At 38.7% G+C, this 16,842-nt stretch overlaps 1 protein-coding gene across 6 annotated transcripts in view; it reads right to left on the bottom strand.

Annotated features, from left to right (window-relative positions):
• Positions 1–400: 400 nt before the first annotated feature.
• The window catches only part of rhot1a (ras homolog family member T1a), a 69,096-nt gene continuing 52,654 nt past the window's right edge, over positions 401–16,842 (bottom strand). For 4 of the 6 annotated variants that reach the window (XM_052032692.1, XM_052032695.1, XM_052032696.1 and 1 more), the window contains 3 exons: positions 16,178–16,300; positions 5,550–5,696; positions 401–1,641 (listed from right to left, as the gene is read on the bottom strand). In XM_052032692.1, the coding sequence (XP_051888652.1) occupies positions 1,524–1,641; positions 5,550–5,696; positions 16,178–16,300 (388 nt within the window). In that variant the 3' untranslated portion in view covers positions 401–1,523. The remainder of the gene's footprint in view (positions 1,642–5,549; positions 5,697–16,177; positions 16,301–16,842) is intronic. The other 2 variants (XM_052032693.1, XM_052032694.1) reach the window with 2 other exon arrangements.

Here is a 16,842-nt window from a genome sequence, read left to right on the forward strand (position 1 = left end):
CTACGAACTTACCAGAAGGAGCTGGAGATACCCAAAAGGTCAGTCAGGATTAGTGGAGCAGGAGAATCAATGGACCAGGTCAATGGCCCTATATCACATCAACCTACATTAACTACTTCCCTCTTCACAGATGCTGGTTGAGCTGCTGAGTATTTCTAGCATTTTTTGCTTTTAGATCTAATTTCAGCACCACGCGATGTTAAAGGCCAAGAGAACGAACTTTAACCCTATTAACCTGGAACGGAATAACAAAACTCTGGTAATAAGAGGAGAAGGCAGATTTCCAATTCACTCCATCACCCTGTCTCCAAACCTTTTACAAACAAGCATGGGAATATTTGATAGAATACTTTCAGTCTTGAGAAAAAATTATTGCCCAAAGAAATTAACTATAAGAATGTACGATATAGCACGTTGATATTTATTGAAATTGTTTGAAAAAGTCAAGGATGAAAAACAATGTGGTGCAACAGTTATTGGTTTAATATACAGGAAGAACGGAAATTCATTGTAACAGAAAAGTTGCTGTGTGATACTTTAGAGTTAACTGTAAAAGAGAGTGTGGAACATGCAACTACTACACACTAACAAAGCAATAACTGCACTGCCTTTGCATTGCAACACAGCACAGATCAGAGAAGTAGGAAGTCTCTTCCTTTATTTACTTGAGTGTTATCATGGGACCTGCAAGGCCTATGTTCTTTCAAGTGCAAGACCACCTTTGTTCTTTTTCCACCTGCCTTAAAGAACGATACAGAATAGTCTGAGTGACTGAGGGATGGTGGGGTGCGAGGTGGGGAGTACCGGGAAGAGACAGAAATAATACAATGCCTGTTGCCTCTGATACAAAACTAACTTACTGGGTACATAAGGGATACCAAAGTCAGCTTTACTCAAAGAAAAAAAACACAATGGTTGCTATTCCTTGTAAGCTGATACCCTGAGAAATATATCTCTTGGTGACTCTACTCTGTGCAGACGTGCTTCCTTGGAATTAAAATATTAAGTAAAGAATAAATAAAACTCCCTCATTGTTTTAACCACCAGGCAAGGCTGACTGGTGGCTCAAGTTCTAAATATCCACATGAAACAACCACTCTGTAACATTCAACTTGTTGCACTATGGGGCTAGGGAAGGCTAAATGTAGAGGGCATCCTAGGGAAGCAATGCCATTTGTGGATTGTGTAGTTATTTACAGTATTTACACAATTATATCCCTTCTGGGTACCCGATACTGGCGGTTTTGAAGTACTCTTGCATGACAGGTACCCTAGAGTTATTATTTGTTGCACACGGCAAAACAGGGTCTGAAATGGCCGAAGAGTCAGCACAAGTCTGAATCGTTCTTTCAGATATCACGTAGCTACTGGCCAGCTTGACCCTGCGTATTTTGTTCTCTTGCACCCCTACCTTTAAAGAAATGCTTGCATATTAAAATAAAAACACTCAGAATATTCATTGCAGCCTCTTGAAACTGTTTATAAAACTGAAATGGTGACCGGATGATGCACTCCCCTTCTGATCACCGTTGTTTCAGTAATGCTTTGTACACAGCAAATCCCAGGACAGCAAACACCGTGGCCCCGAGGCTTGCTCGAAGCCAGAAGGTTGAAGTCTTCAGGTCGGCCTGTGTTGTGTGTCTGAAAGGAAGCAAATATTTACAGTAAGAGTTGAAATTTTACAGTCCAAATTTAAAGACCAATACGTTTTTAAAGTCATGCTCAAGCACAAAGATGTACTCTTTAAAAGAAAAGTTCTAACTTTCCTCTCACAGACAGATCAATGATGCAGTGACATGACAATGGCAGACATGCTCTTTGTACAAGAGGCCACACTGTGCACTTGCAAAGACAGAGGCTGTGGGCTGCAATAAAACTAAATGCTCCTGCAGTCTAAAATACAACATGAGAGGTGGTTACTGAGCATGCTCAATCAAGCACTGAGCCAGACTCCTCACAGTACGACAGCTTTGTGAGTTGGTTAATGCGGCAGCATTAGGTAGGTCTGAGTTAGTCAACTGTACAACATGAGAGTTTCTTTTTAATAGAGCTGCTAAAAAAAAATAATGCAATCCAGCCAAAGATACATTTCATAATCTTTAAATACCACTTTAACATGCCTCTTCCACTGGAAACATGTCAGTAAGAGTTAAGCACAGAATATATTAGTGCTACAATTATTACATTCAAAAATGCATTAAAACATAACCGAGCAACATTTGAAAAGTATTAATGTTTTAAGTTTGCTGGGAAAGCTGCTGCTTATTTTAAGTTTTCTGTCTTGCAGCACTTGCAGTTCTGTACCATCTGAATGAGTTTGATTCAGCAGCACATTTACAACTCTGATGTAACATGAGCAATATTAATGCCGTAATCCCCACACTTGGTCCGTCAGCTCAACACCAAGGTGGCTTTTAAATAACGAAAATTTACACCATTAAATCCTTGATTTCAGAATCAGAATTAGTATCACTGACATATGACGTGAAATTTGCTGTGTTGCAGCAGCAGAACCGTGCAAAGACATAAGATCTATAAATTACAAAAATAAATAAATAGCGCAAAAAAAGGAATAATGAGTTATTGTTCATGGGCTGTTCAGAAAACTGATGGCGGAGGGGAAGGAGCTGTTCCTGAATCGTTGAGTGTGGGTCTTCAGGCTCCTGTACCTTCTCCCTGATGGTAGTAACGAGAAGAGGGTATGTCCCGGATGGTGAGGCTCCTTACTGATGGATGCCACCTTCTTGAGGCACCGCCTCTTGAAGATGTCCTCGATGGTGGGGAGGGTTGTGTCCACAATGGAGCTGGCTGAATCTACAACCCTCTTGCGATCCTGTGCATTGGAGCCTCTGTACCAGGTTGTGAATGCAACCAGTCAGGAATGTTCTCCACCGTACATCCTTTCATGCTAACTTGGGGACAAGAGCCCAACTCTGCCTCAGCTCGTCTGTGGCTGAAACCCTCACCCTGCGATCTGGTTAGTTCCTATTTTCTATTCTGCATAAATCTGAGGTTATCCAAAAATCTTAACTACCACCTAACCCTGTGTTTACTGAAGCACAACGGCTCCTGGGTAAGCTTGCAAATTTCTACAGATGTACGGTGGAGAGCATCTGACTGGTTGCATTACCACCTGGTATGGAGGCTCCAATGCACAGGATTGTAAGAGGCTACAGAGGGTTGTAGACTCAGCCAGCTCCATCACAAGCACAACCCTCCCTGCTATCGAGGACATCTTTTGGAGGCAGTGCCTCAAAAAGGTGGCATCCATCATTAAGGACCCTCACCATACGGGACATGCTCTCTTCTCGTTACTACCATCGGGGAGGAGGTATAGGAGCCCTGAAGACCCACACTCAATGATTCAGGAACAGCTTCTTCCCCTCCACCATCAGATTTCTGAATGGTCCATGAACACTACTTTGTTATTCTTTTTTTGCACTATTTATTTATTTAGTAATTTATAGTAATTTTATGTCTTGCACTGTACTGCTGCTGCAAAACAACGAATTTCACGACATACAAGTCAGTGATAACAAACCTGATTCTGAAATACTTTGATTTTTAAATTCTCATTGCTATTTTCGAATATCTCCATGGCCTTGCCCGACCTTATTCCTGCAACATACTCCAGAACACACACACAAAAAAAAGGCCCTGCTATTCAATTTAAGTACAGCTGACCTGCTATCTGCTCCAGGTCTTAATTCCTCTTCTACATCCATTCCCATAGACCTGAATTCGCCATCCTTTTAAAAATTTATCTACCTCCTGTTTAAATACACTGATTGATCCAGTCTCCACAACCCTCCTGGGTACAGAATTCCAGAGGTTCACCTTCAGTGAAATAAATTCCTATGCACCTCAGTTTTAATTGACCACCCCCTCATCTAGATTAACCATGTTCTCTTGTTTGAGACTCCCCCATTAGTGGAAACACCTCAACATCTACCCTGCGATGGTCCCTTATATATTCAATATGATCCCCCCTCCTTCCGCTAAACTCCAGCCTCCCTGCAATAAAGGCCAATATGCCACTTACCCTCCCAACTACTTGCTGCACCTTCCTTCTTTTTGTGACTCATCACAAGAACACCTAGGTGCCTCTGCACTTCACTCACTTTCAACTTCTCTCCATTTAGGTAATCCACCTTTTGATTTCTCCTACCAGGTGCACAACCTCATACCTCCCACTTGCTAAGTCTTTGCTCTCTCAGTGTCTATAACCTGTTGCAGAGTTCAAACATCCTCATCACCACATACCCTCCCAATTGTTCTACTCCTCTGAGGTCTCGGCACTCCTCCAATTCTTGCCTGAATTTAATGGCTCCACCATGTTTTCATCTGTCAAGGCTCTAAACCCTTGGAATTCTCCTCCTAGACCTCTCTCCTCTCTTTGATTCATCAAGCAGCTCTTTAAGTCTTCCTTCTTGGCCCTTAACTGCCTTGTAGCTCAGTGTCAAATTTTGTTTGATAACACTTTTGTAATTGCCCTGGGATGTTTTACTTCATTAATATATTAAAAGTGTTGTACAAATAAGTTATTGACGATGTTATTATAGTCATAAACAGGGAGATGTCAAACACCGGGCACAAGGAACTAAAAAATTATCAGATTTTCTAGTAATTAGTTAGTCAACTTTGGTTTAATTAAAAATATGTTGAGATAAACATCATATCTGCTTTTAATAAAAGGATAATTTGAAGCTACATGGAAACAAGCCCTTTAAGAACAATAAGGAGATGCTTTCAGGAAGAAACTACATTTTAATACAAAGCTTCCAAGCAATCCCTTTTCTGAAGACTTGTCTAATTGTTCCACAGTTTTGACATAAGCATTATGGTAATTTTAAAAACTTTACTCTTAAGGAGTAGAATATTTTAGTAATCTTTACGCACAAAAATGCTGTATTTTTATACAATCAAATATGGATTTAGATCTTCCATGCACACACACATTGCACGGGTACTGCTGTGGAATTGCCTGTGGAAAAGACGGTGCAAAAATACTTCAAAATGATCAGCTGTTGGCAGCTGTGGGTGGCTGCCTATCGCCTTCATATATGACCAAAGTTATTCAAATTAAAATACTTTAAAAATAAACGAAACAATCCAAACACACAAAAATTACAGAGAAAGTATACTGCAGCCATCATTAAATTTCACTGGCTCCTAGTATGCAATTCTGGACTGTATATACATATTACCCTCAAACATTGTGGTCGTGTGATATTAAATAACAAAACAGGTTTTCTCCCAAAGCTCAGCTTCCACATTCAATAATTCCAGCATTCTTTTCAGTGTAAATTTATTTTCCACATTCACTACAGACCAAAGCCTCCGTATCTCATCTCCTGTATGTGTCTTGGATGTTTTCAGTAGCTGTGTTGCAAATAGCCGGGGAAAATATAAAATAAGGAATGAATGATATGAACAGTCAATTTACACATTTACTGGAGTGTGGCTGTAATGGTTAACGGTGAATCAGTTATTGTTTTCAAGTGACAGCCATAGTCTGGCTTAGGAGAATTTACTCTTTATACAGTTACCTGTCTTCAGGCTGTAAACTGCGGGCACCAGAAGAACCCATGAAGATAGAATCTTCAACAAAGCTCACGGCGTGTACTTGGTGAACGAGACTGCCTTCATCATTCGCCAACAGCAAAGCACCCACCTCGTCTACTCGGTCTTTTAACCTTGTGTATATATATACACACACACACACACATACACACACACACGTAGTTCATAACATGGCACAAAATAATGCGCAAGTCAACCCTCTGCATTACACAAGTACGAATTCCCAATTGATTGGTTAACGATTTAATTCAAGGAGCAGTCCTGCAATGATTAAGCTTTATTAATAGAATAGAATATTTGAATTGCTATCCAGAATGTTTAAATTCTCAAAATACTTCTTTAATTTTAAACACATTGAGGATGACGGAGGTGGTTTAGAGGGGGTGGAGTGGGAATCTAAGGGTCCGTTCGAAATCAGTGTCAGTCCTATACAACAAACATTGATATCAAAGTGTGCGCACACAACCTAGGTTTCTTTGGAATGGATGAACAATAGTTATGTGGAGATTTTTGTTTCCTATGTAGCAATGGAGGACAAGAGATTCAATACAATTAGATTTTAAAACAATTGTGATCAGCTGAGTAGGCAAAGACCATTTCCTCTGACTGCAGATTTCTAGTGTGCACTTGTGTGGCTCTGAAATCTGTCCCGTGAGAGTTGTGCATCATTCTGTTCACACCTTTATCATGAATCATGAAGCTATGCCAGCAAGGTGAAGCTTCTGCAAAAACTAGACAGCACGGGAAGGGTTAAATACCCAAACAAATTAAAGGGTAAGTGCTTGCAAAAGATCAAGGAGGGTGGCAGTTGTGCTGGATCAATGACATTTAAAAAGAATCACTAGGGCGGTTAAAGTAAAACAAACATGAAAACTGGACTCAAACAGGTAGTTTATGAAAGCCACACACTACGAGGAATTACTTCTACTGAATAGGGGAAGACAGTGACAGGCCAGGATCACTGGAATGTTTGAGGGGCTTAAACAGTGGGTAAAAATAATAAACAGGTAAAGAATTTAAAATATTACTGCTTCTGAAAGTTTCTGGAATTAAATAACAATTAGTGAGCAATGCAAATAATAGATGCAATTAGATGCAATTGGTTCTGTGCAAGAAAAACTTGGGTGAAAGATAAAATGCAACATGATGGAGCAGCTTGGTAGAGCTAATGAAATCCAGTTGCTGGTTTAGATAAACAATGTTAGAAGTACACCAAGGGTACTTTTTACTGAAGATTATTTAAAAAAATTGGAGTAAATATAATTTAAAACTCCAAGTTCAGTTATAATTGAAAATGAATAAATTTGAAATCATTCCCTTTTAACAGGACTGCCCCTTCAATACTAACTCACATCAGTCACCTGCTGCTTACATCATATCAGCTCTTACTCTTATTAAATGACCAATTAAAACCAACGCTGACATCAATAGATCAGTCTGTTAGTGACAAGCAGGCTGCAGGCACTTGCTAACTGAGCATGCTCATGTCCGGTCAATTCAAGTTAGAGAAAAAAAAATCAGTGCAGGTTAGAAGGGTCATTTTGAGGCGAACAAGAATTCTGCTAATGGCTCAGAGATTATTGGTGCAGTGGGCCTCAAGCACCAGTAGACAATCGAGAACAGTAGCAACAAATACATCTGGAAAAATGGGCCAGCGGTAGGCATGACAGCGATAAATTAATTCATAATAAGCTAAAACTGCAAGTTAAGGATAGCAATAATTCAGATCCAACAGCCAAGTATTAAGACAGTTACACCTGCATTTCACTTTGAAGGCAGTTACACTGCAAGATGGATGAAAAATGACCAACTGTTTGATACAGTGTTGAAGCTCTCAACTAGGACACACAAATCTGAATACCAGTCCCAAGTTGTTTAAATTCTGATGTCCATTGCAAGACAAAAGCTGTGATCATCATAGCAGAGTCTGTACAAAGTGCAGCCAATGTGGGAAGGTGGGTGGCGTTAGTAGGAACAAGAAATAGGAAATGTGGAATTCTTTTTTCAAATATTGTTTTACTGGGTTTTCCAGTGAGTAACTAAGGAATGTGTTGATGGAAATGAGCGTTAAACACCAGAGGTACAAAAGCCAAAGTTCAATTGCTCATAAAAAAGTTAGCAGCAGTTATTTTCCACAGAATGAACAGTACAGAAATTAGTTAAGAATTCGATGGTTGACTCTAAAGCAAGTAACCAATTGCCCTTTCAACAAATGATCTTGGTGCAAGCACAGCATTGGTTTAGAAATAAATAAGGACAGTTAGAGCCACCGATGTCAGGAGACCTGCTGCATTCATCACCTGCAAGTCATCTACAGCGATTAAATAAATTGTGGCAAATACCACCAAAGTGAAATCCTGTTAATGAGAGCCAAGAAAAATTAAACCAGAAACCAGAACGTGAAAAACAAACATAATGACATTAAAAACAGATGACAAACTGATTTTTTCATCTCAGGGCAAACAGGAAAATCTTTCCAAGATAACCCAAGCAAGCAGAGGAAGAATATATAACAGACAAGATTATGCAATATAGTTAATCAGTGCTGTGATCTGGCATGGAAACTGTTACAGACAAGCAAACAAAATTAAAATGAACATCTAAAAAGAACATTTAAAAAAAATATGGCACTAAGTTATCCTCAGTTTGCCTTTAATTGTGCATGCAATATGAGTCTTAAGTTATACAAAGGCAAGTGCAATAATAGTAGTTCAAACCATCAAGCTTTGGGATTAAAAAAAATTAAAAATGTAAAAATAAGATCATGGCATATTGGAGACACAGGAGACTGCAGATGCTGGAAATCTGGAGCAACAAACAAAAGGCTGGAGGAACTCAGCAGGTCAGGCAGCATCTCTGGAGGGAACAGTCCATTTCCTTCTATAGATGCTGCCTGACCTGCTGAGTTCCTCCAGTGTTTTGCTCATGGCACATTGGGTTGGGAGAGTGTGTACATTTTTGACATTTATGAGACTGGAATCATGCAACAGTACAGGACAAATGATTCACATTCACCTGGAAATCTAAAATTACAACCTGAACTTTGATGAAGTTGCAAAAAGAATTTAAATTTCACCATGGGCTTGAAACTTAACTGGTAGGTTTATATTCTGCCTTGCATTCTAACAATCTATTCAAATTATGGGAAAATTAGTTAAATATCATTTTCTGGAGCTGAGGTCCATTCCATTATATGACCAATATTCTAATGGAATTAAAGTAGCTAACAACTTGGTGCAAGGGGGAAAAATATCATGATTTTGAACACCAGTGCCAAGCTTTCAAGAGGATTTCAATCAGACAACTATAAAAATTGAAAATATTTTTCAGTTTTAAACTTTCCGGTGATAAATTTGATTGGTTAGAACCTTTTGTTCTGTGGGGTAAGTTAATTCAACAAAAAGCCAAATAAAAATCTGTATTTATAAATATCAAATTTAGTTTAAAAAATAACTTTTCACCCACAGCATAACTCTGGATATCAATTAACGTGCATTTGTACCTTTTTACTTAAAGGTGATCAGAGAAAGGATCTCTGGCTGATTTCCCTCTCACTAAGGTACTGAGTACAATGACTCTGCTACCTGTGACCTGGCTGAATTCTGTGAACTCCCCATGGGGCAGGAGTTGAACTCGGGGACCTGCTAGTCTGACTCAGTTGTGCAGTCTTTCCCAACTAAGTCAGTGCACAAGTTACTTTCTACAGCTCGGCAGATTTTGTAGATTTAGGATTTGATTAACGTACAACACAGGTCTACTACACATTGACTTTACAATTCAAGAAAGTAGCTTAAAAATATTCTCTCCTTCATCAGTTCATTGCCTTTGCATGGGTCAGACTGGTGCGGTGAAGGGAAGAGAAAACTGAAGAAATATGTGAAAAGGGCATTTAGTTTCAAATCAACAAGATTAGTTTATCTCCAGTTTGCAAGTTCCAGATTAAACCATTACATGGTTCATGTGTTTCCTTGTATACCCAGAACTCAAAGGATCCCTTTTGATACTATTAGCATGAAGGTTTGAACTCCCAGAACAGATTGAGTGTAGTAAAGAGCTTAGCAACCCCAGCTATTAATAACGGTAAAGGGCATTGCAGACAGAAACCAAACAATACAACCAACATAGGTGAGGATTATACCACTTTTAAACAAACCCACATACCGCTCACTGGATCATGTAAATTTACAGGATTTTAACAATATTAAGCTCGCTCACACTGCTGTATACTTCCCATACAGAAAACTGATTGGTATTAATTTTTTGAATTGGTTTTGCAATATGGAGATTGCTATATTCAATTCTTACTTGGTAAAGTTAGCAAACCACAGGAAAGTAACTTTAAATTTACCTAATAATATTTAATAAAATCCCTCTCTCCATTCACCCAACCCAAAAATATATTTCCAATTTTGTAAACCTGAAATTTCAGTTTGAATATGTTAATAAACTGAACACCTTAAAATGCAATCATTACAAGGAAGCATTTGATCAAAATATCAGGACTCTTGACAGTGTTGGTTGTACTCTGGGCTCCTGTACATTAATTATTCTTCAATAGCCACCTTATTCATGGCATATCCACTGTTATTGTTCTCCCCAATTTACATCACTTACCTGAAGGAAGGATAGGCTGTTCCACATATATGAAGGCAATTAGCCGTTAAACTAAGGTGCCTGAACGTGGTCTTTGAACTACTCTAGGGAGTTACATATGGAACTGTATTTGACCCCAAAATATCATGTGGTTCATTCCTAATTTCAGTTGCATAATCTTTGAAAGAGCTAATGAGGTAAAACGAGGCAATACCCTCACTTTCTCTTGGGTGTTCGAGTCATTAGTTTTTTTGTTCAGCAGCAATTTGATCACCAGTTCTGTGGTAAGGGTTTGTATGAGCAGCATCAGAAAGTGGGTGGAAATTCCCTGCCATTATCTTCTGATGCTTGTCCACAACTGGCTCAGATATTGCAATTCTAATGTCAAAGCTGTAAGCTGTCTACTAGTTATATACTGGAGCGTTTGAATTTATTTTGAGAAAAATATGCCATTGAAATTTCAATCTTTTAAAACTAGATGGGTCTTGGATAGAAGTGTGAAGTGGTGTATGTGAATCAAGGAATGGAAATCTCCAATGCTCTATTGAGATGGGAGTTACAAAGAAAAGGAAATGTAGCAAGGGATCAGGAATTGCTGCTGTATGTTTTTCTTTCAACCTAGGTTTAACTGTTAAAAGAATCTTGTGGGAAGTTTGAAGTTATAGCTGAAGAAAAGAGTTGGTGCTATTCAAGTTAGAGGCAGTACCCTGGAAACCATATGGATATTAATTTCTTCTCTGTGGGGCAACTATTGAAGTCCATCTACTGAACACAAGGAATATAAATCCAAGCCATGGAAGTTTATGAAAGCACAGTCTAGTTTGCAAAAGCAGTTTTGATAACTTCAAGAGCTTATTAGCACGGCTTACATCGCCAACTTTCTGAAACGATCCACTTTTCCCCCGTTCTAGGTACTCAGCTTCTCCTTGCACCCTCTCCCATGCTGATTTTGCGATTCAATGCAACATCTCCAACTCGCTGGCACTAAACCCCAAAACTGATAAATGCTTTACATTCTCCCTTCAATCCACAATCTGGGGTAAGAATAAACTCAAGGGATCTAGGAGGAAGTTGCAAACTGGATTATAAAGTGCTGCAGGATGGGAAACAGGTTAAATTAACAAAGATTTCAGGTTGGGTAACTGACTAGCTGAATCCAAAGACCTGGTCAGGTTTTTGCTAGGTTTGATGTTGGGAGCATTCCAGTCCAGGATTTAACTGCATAAATTTGACTCACGATAAACAGAAAATGCTGGAAATACTCAGGCAGGTCAGGCAGCATCTTTGGAAGAGAAGCAGAGTTAACATCCCATAAATGTTTGTGTTATTTTAGAGGAGTATTTTGCTTGGAATGTCAGGAAGTGTACACTACTACAAATGGGTGTTTTTTGTATTGGGATTACACCTAGACTCTAATTATCTGTTCAGATGGAGGTGAAAAAAAATCTCATGACATCCTTCAAAGAAGGTAGGAGCTCTAATAGCATTTTTACCAACATTTCTCTCTATTGCAAGGCAGGTTAACTGATCACTTAAAGCACTACTGTTTACACAATCTTGTTGTCAGCAATCTAGCCGAGACATTTGCTTCCTAACAACAGTGACCACACTTCAGAGCAAGTCTATGATTATCAAGCACTTTGGTGTTCTCTGGAGGAAAATGGGACAAAATAAACGCAAAAGCTTCCTTTCTGCTTTAAGTACTGTCAAAACTTGCACATGATGCTGAGATGCATGGGAAAACAATGTTCTGATAAAGAATACAGTCCAAAATGATTATAGAAACAGCAGACGTGGGCATAAAGCTGAAAATAACCTTGAGAAACACAAAGTACTTAACACTTGCTGAAGCTGAAATGGAATATACAATGCAGAAAATTTATTTTCAAAAAGTTTAGAAGCAATCAAAATGTTGGAAATATTTCTGTTACTTTATATACATATAAATAGAAGGATGTGTGTTATAAAGTATAAGGCAGACCGCAAAAGGTAAAAAGGTAGCAGCAAAAGTATGATTTTCTATTAAAATGGTTCTAGGTTCGCTACTTGCCAGTTAAGGGAGAATTATTTTTTACTCAAAACAATAAAAGGTATTTCTTACCGCAGTGTGGACACCATTATCAAAATGAAGGAAGAAAAAAACCTGAACAGCAAGTTCTTTATACGGGAATTAACTCTAATTTGTGTAATTAATTTACACAAAATATTCAAAAACTGAATCTTTAATTAAACCCAACACTAGTGAAGAGAAGTGTGCTGAATCAGTTTCCAAGATCAAGATGAGCCAAATATCTTTATTTAAGATCTATACATTTCAGCACAGAAAACTAAGTATCACTTTGCTATCGCACTGGGTGTTAATTCTAGCCTCCTATCCCTCACATTATTACTTCACATGTTCAACAATAATCCAAATAGACTTGTCATTGCATCCACCTAGTGGGAATTATAGAATCTCAGTTTAGTGTTTCCAAGTTTTTAGCAGACAAATTGTAAAGCTCTAATGACCTTTTCTTCAACTCCCCCAACCCCCATTTACTATTTTTTTTAGAAATTTAAAGAATATTGAACCTACATAAGATATAAAAATACAGAGCTTTAATGGGGGACAGAAATTCAGACGCAAAGAAACCTTGGTTTGACACTGCTCCTCCTGCATCACCATGGGAGATTAACAGGTACTTATTAAATTCACATATATCCAGCTGTTATGTAACTATGTATACATTTCAGTCCAGCCCTTGGACATTTGGGGTCCTAACCTCAGTGACAATGAGTATTCAGGACAGAAACAGGGCTGAACCGAATCATTAATGTAAGATTGGGTACAGCAGTGTCTAAATATCTCTGGTCAGTTAAAACAATGGCTACTTTATTTTTACAGACTACATACGTGACAGTAAATATGTACATGTAAAACCTGTGTATTAATGCATAATATCAACAGATACTTTCCACGTGTATATTCTGTACATTGGCCTTTTAATATGGGTCCTGTATCTAACTGAAACATTACACAAAGCACCAGCTCCTCCATCACTGGTACATCTCATCTAACTTCGAAATTTTAGTAGATGGTCATTTCATTACAATTTTTACATTTAAGAGCTATACAATACTATGTAAAAGATGTAATATCTTAAAATATGCTCAGCATGTGTTTGTATTTGACCAGTGTACAGCTGGTTTCATAAAGCTGTCCTACAACACTGTTATAATGCAGAGCTCTACACTGAAAAAGCCAAGTTCAACACTGATCTGAAATAACAAATATTCCTAAATGATATAAAGAGAAATATGCATCTAACACATCCCTCTCCTCATTTATGCTGCATAATGTGATCATACAGAATTTTACATAAAATCATCTCACCCTTTAATGCAAATTTTTCCATTGGAAGCACATTTCGCTAGCCGTTAAGAACTGTTGCTTCTACTTCAGTACACCATCTAGGCTGAGAAAAGTGCAGTCTTTCAGGACAGCCCCAAGGCTGAGAATCTGGCTGTATTTTAAGAGAGTCTAGAAGACGGTCTAGATGCTGCAGTTCTATCTGAAGAGCTAGACGTTTGTGCTAGTTTACTGGCCAAAGTCTTGCCCTCAAACAGCACTACTAAAACCAGTAAACCAAAGCTAGCACCGTCAACTAATTTATCATTCTATTTCAGACTGTGTTTCTTTTGAATGTGTAAAAGAGCTCCCATGTTTCTTGTTAAACAGTTGATACAGTTAATTTATATTCAGTTTGTTAAACTGGGATTTTCTGTGATAAGGTAATGTGTAAAGATCCCCAGATATAATGCTAATCTACAGAAATCCCTATGAAGATTTTGAATCCATGTTTGAGATTGTAAAAAAAAGTATGTAAAAAAGAAGCGCGGGCTTTACCTGATTTATCTTTGTTTTAAGAAAATAGAGTCACACAAGTATACAAGAACCCATCTCTACTAATCCTGTTTTCCACCCCTAGATGTGTACCTTTGAATGCCTTGATGATTCAAGTGCTTGTCCAGTTACTACTGAAACGTGACAGTTTCCGACACCACCAGCCCCTCAGGCAGTGCATTCAAGGTGCCAAACAGACCCCAGGTGTAAAAAATTCTTCCTCAAATCCTCTCTAAACCTCCTACCCCTCTTCTTAAACCTCTGCTATGGAGTAAAGTTTCTTACTACAGTAAAACTCTGTCTGGGATCTAATTACCGCGCTCCCTTCCACTCACCGGAGGGGGAGGTGTTCCAAGCTATGATCTCATGGGCCCTAATCTTTTGGACCGCCCTCCCACGTGAGACCTTGTCAAAGGCCTTAATGAAGTCCACCTCAACTACATTACTCTCATCAATACACTTTGTTATCTCTTCAAAATTTTCAAATCAAATTGGTCAGACAGAATCTCCCCCAACAAAGCCATGCTGATCAGCTTTGATTAATTCTTGCCTTCCAAGTGTAGATTAATCCTGTCCCTCAGAATTTGTTCTAATAACTTCCCTACTACTGTCTGGCTAGCTTACCCCTATTGCTCTTCTTGAACATGGGTAACACATTTGCTGTCTTCCAGTCATCTAGCACCTACTGCCCTTGTGGCTAGCAAAGATTTACAGCCCCAGCATCTCCCTTGCCTCCCATGGCAGGCTGGAATACATCCTATCGGGCCCTAGGTATTTATTCACCTGTAATCCCAGTAAGACATCTAATACCTCCTCCCTATTAATGGTAACTTGCTCTAGAATTCAGTTGTCCCCCTCGCTACAATATCTTTAGCCTTTGTGAAAACAGAATACATTTAAAACCTCACCTACATCGTCTGGGGTCAGGAACAGATTGCTACTTTGAACGCTACTGGGGCTTTCTTTGGTTACCGTCTTGCCCTTAGTTTTTGAGATGTAGGTGTCAGTGGCAAGGCCAACATTTATTGACAGTTAAGACTGGACCTTGAGAAGGTGGCGGTAAGTTAGTATAGTGTCTGGCTTGGAGGGGAACATGTGTCTGGTGTCCTTCATGATAGTGTTCATGGGTTTGGGAGGTGCCTCTGGAATAGATCAGTGCATTTTGTAGGTGGTATACGCTGCAGCCACTGTGTGTGGTACAGCAATTGAATGTGTAGGGTAGCGGATGGAGTGCCAATCAAGCTGGCTACTTTATCTTGGGCGGTAGTGAACTTCGAGTGTTGGAGCTGTACGGGGAGAATTCTGCTCAGCACTCAGGAATCCTTTGGCGCAAGAAGAGGGAATATCTGTTCAGCTTCTTTTAAACTGATAACTAGTATCTTATGTTTAGGAATGACTATTTGCCCCCATTGAATTCTTCATAAAGCAAGGTACATAAAGCCTTGACTGACGACGTGGATCATGTATGAGTAGACATTGGTATGTTAACCCCAATCAACTGCTAACACACAAGGTAAGCAGAGAGCCACTTAAGCTTATTTAATCCGTGCACACAGCTATGATCATTAGAAACTTTAATGGTGTATGGTAAAAGATGGTTCTTTTCTAAATCTTAAAAATGACTGTGCATTCACTTTGGCCAAAATGGATGCACAGAGACAGAGTCTGACTATTAATTTAAGAGGAATCAAACATCACATCCTGCACTTTTGCTCATCTGGCAGTGTAAATGTAGCAGAATCAGTTCAATGACTAATTTCTTTTTAACATTATGTTTACTGAAACATTTAATATCCTTCCTTCCACAGGTAATCTTTCCAGACTTGCAAGCCAACTTTCAGCAGAATCATCAGGCAGTGACTGACAGGAAATTACCAAGTTTAGTTAAAACCACGCTCATTTTAATGGCTGTCATCATTCTTCCATGTGAGGTCAAGGGCTTCAAAGGTTTTTTTCCCATGAATAAAAGCTTTTAAAAAAAAATCCCTCAAAATTAAAATCCTGAAATTGTAAATAAACCAGTGGATATGCTGAGTGAAGCTGACTTTTGAAGATTACCCGGCCTCAGAAAAACATAACCAAAAAACCTTCTGAAACCCAGTAAATAAAAGGAAGAACCTGTTAAGAACTGTAGTGTAGAATTTGGTCTTTACAGATTGCAGCAAGTCTGAGTTGAGGAAGTTCTGACAGATGCAAAATGTACACCTGTTGCAGGTGCATAAACAGCGTAATCGGGCATGGCTGCGGAAACACACAGAAGTAAGGCAGTTGAGTCGCCGCTTGCAAAAAAAAATTAAAAATAAAATAAAACACAGATTCACACGGTTCTCAAAATTGATTGCAAAGTCACCAAATGTCCAATGCCAGTCCTGAACAAATCTCACTAACTCCCCATAGGGAGAACACACAACATGCGACAATCCTACAGGAACGAAGTAAGTAAATCTTACCAGAAAGACCAAAAACAGTGATAACTAAATGAAGCAAAAAAAGGAATTGCAACACGAGAAGTTTTTTTGTGTATAAAAGACAATGTGCATCTGCAGCAATTCCAGCGACTCTGGATTTGAAAGAAAATAATACCAAGCCTTTGTATTACTCTACTGCATCACTGGCTGCCATTCCTCTACCGTAGTCAAGAGTTTATTTTTACAAAGTTTTGTCTATTTTAATAAAGCAAGAAAAATAATTGCATCTCGGATGAATCCAATTAATTCAAATGAATATACTGGATGCCAGCTGTCATACTGTCAACAGCCTGCAGTTATTACACATTTCAGAAG

The sequence above is a fragment of the Pristis pectinata genome, chromosome 18, assembly GCF_009764475.1.
Source record: "Pristis pectinata isolate sPriPec2 chromosome 18, sPriPec2.1.pri, whole genome shotgun sequence".
NCBI lineage: Eukaryota > Metazoa > Chordata > Chondrichthyes > Rhinopristiformes > Pristidae > Pristis > Pristis pectinata.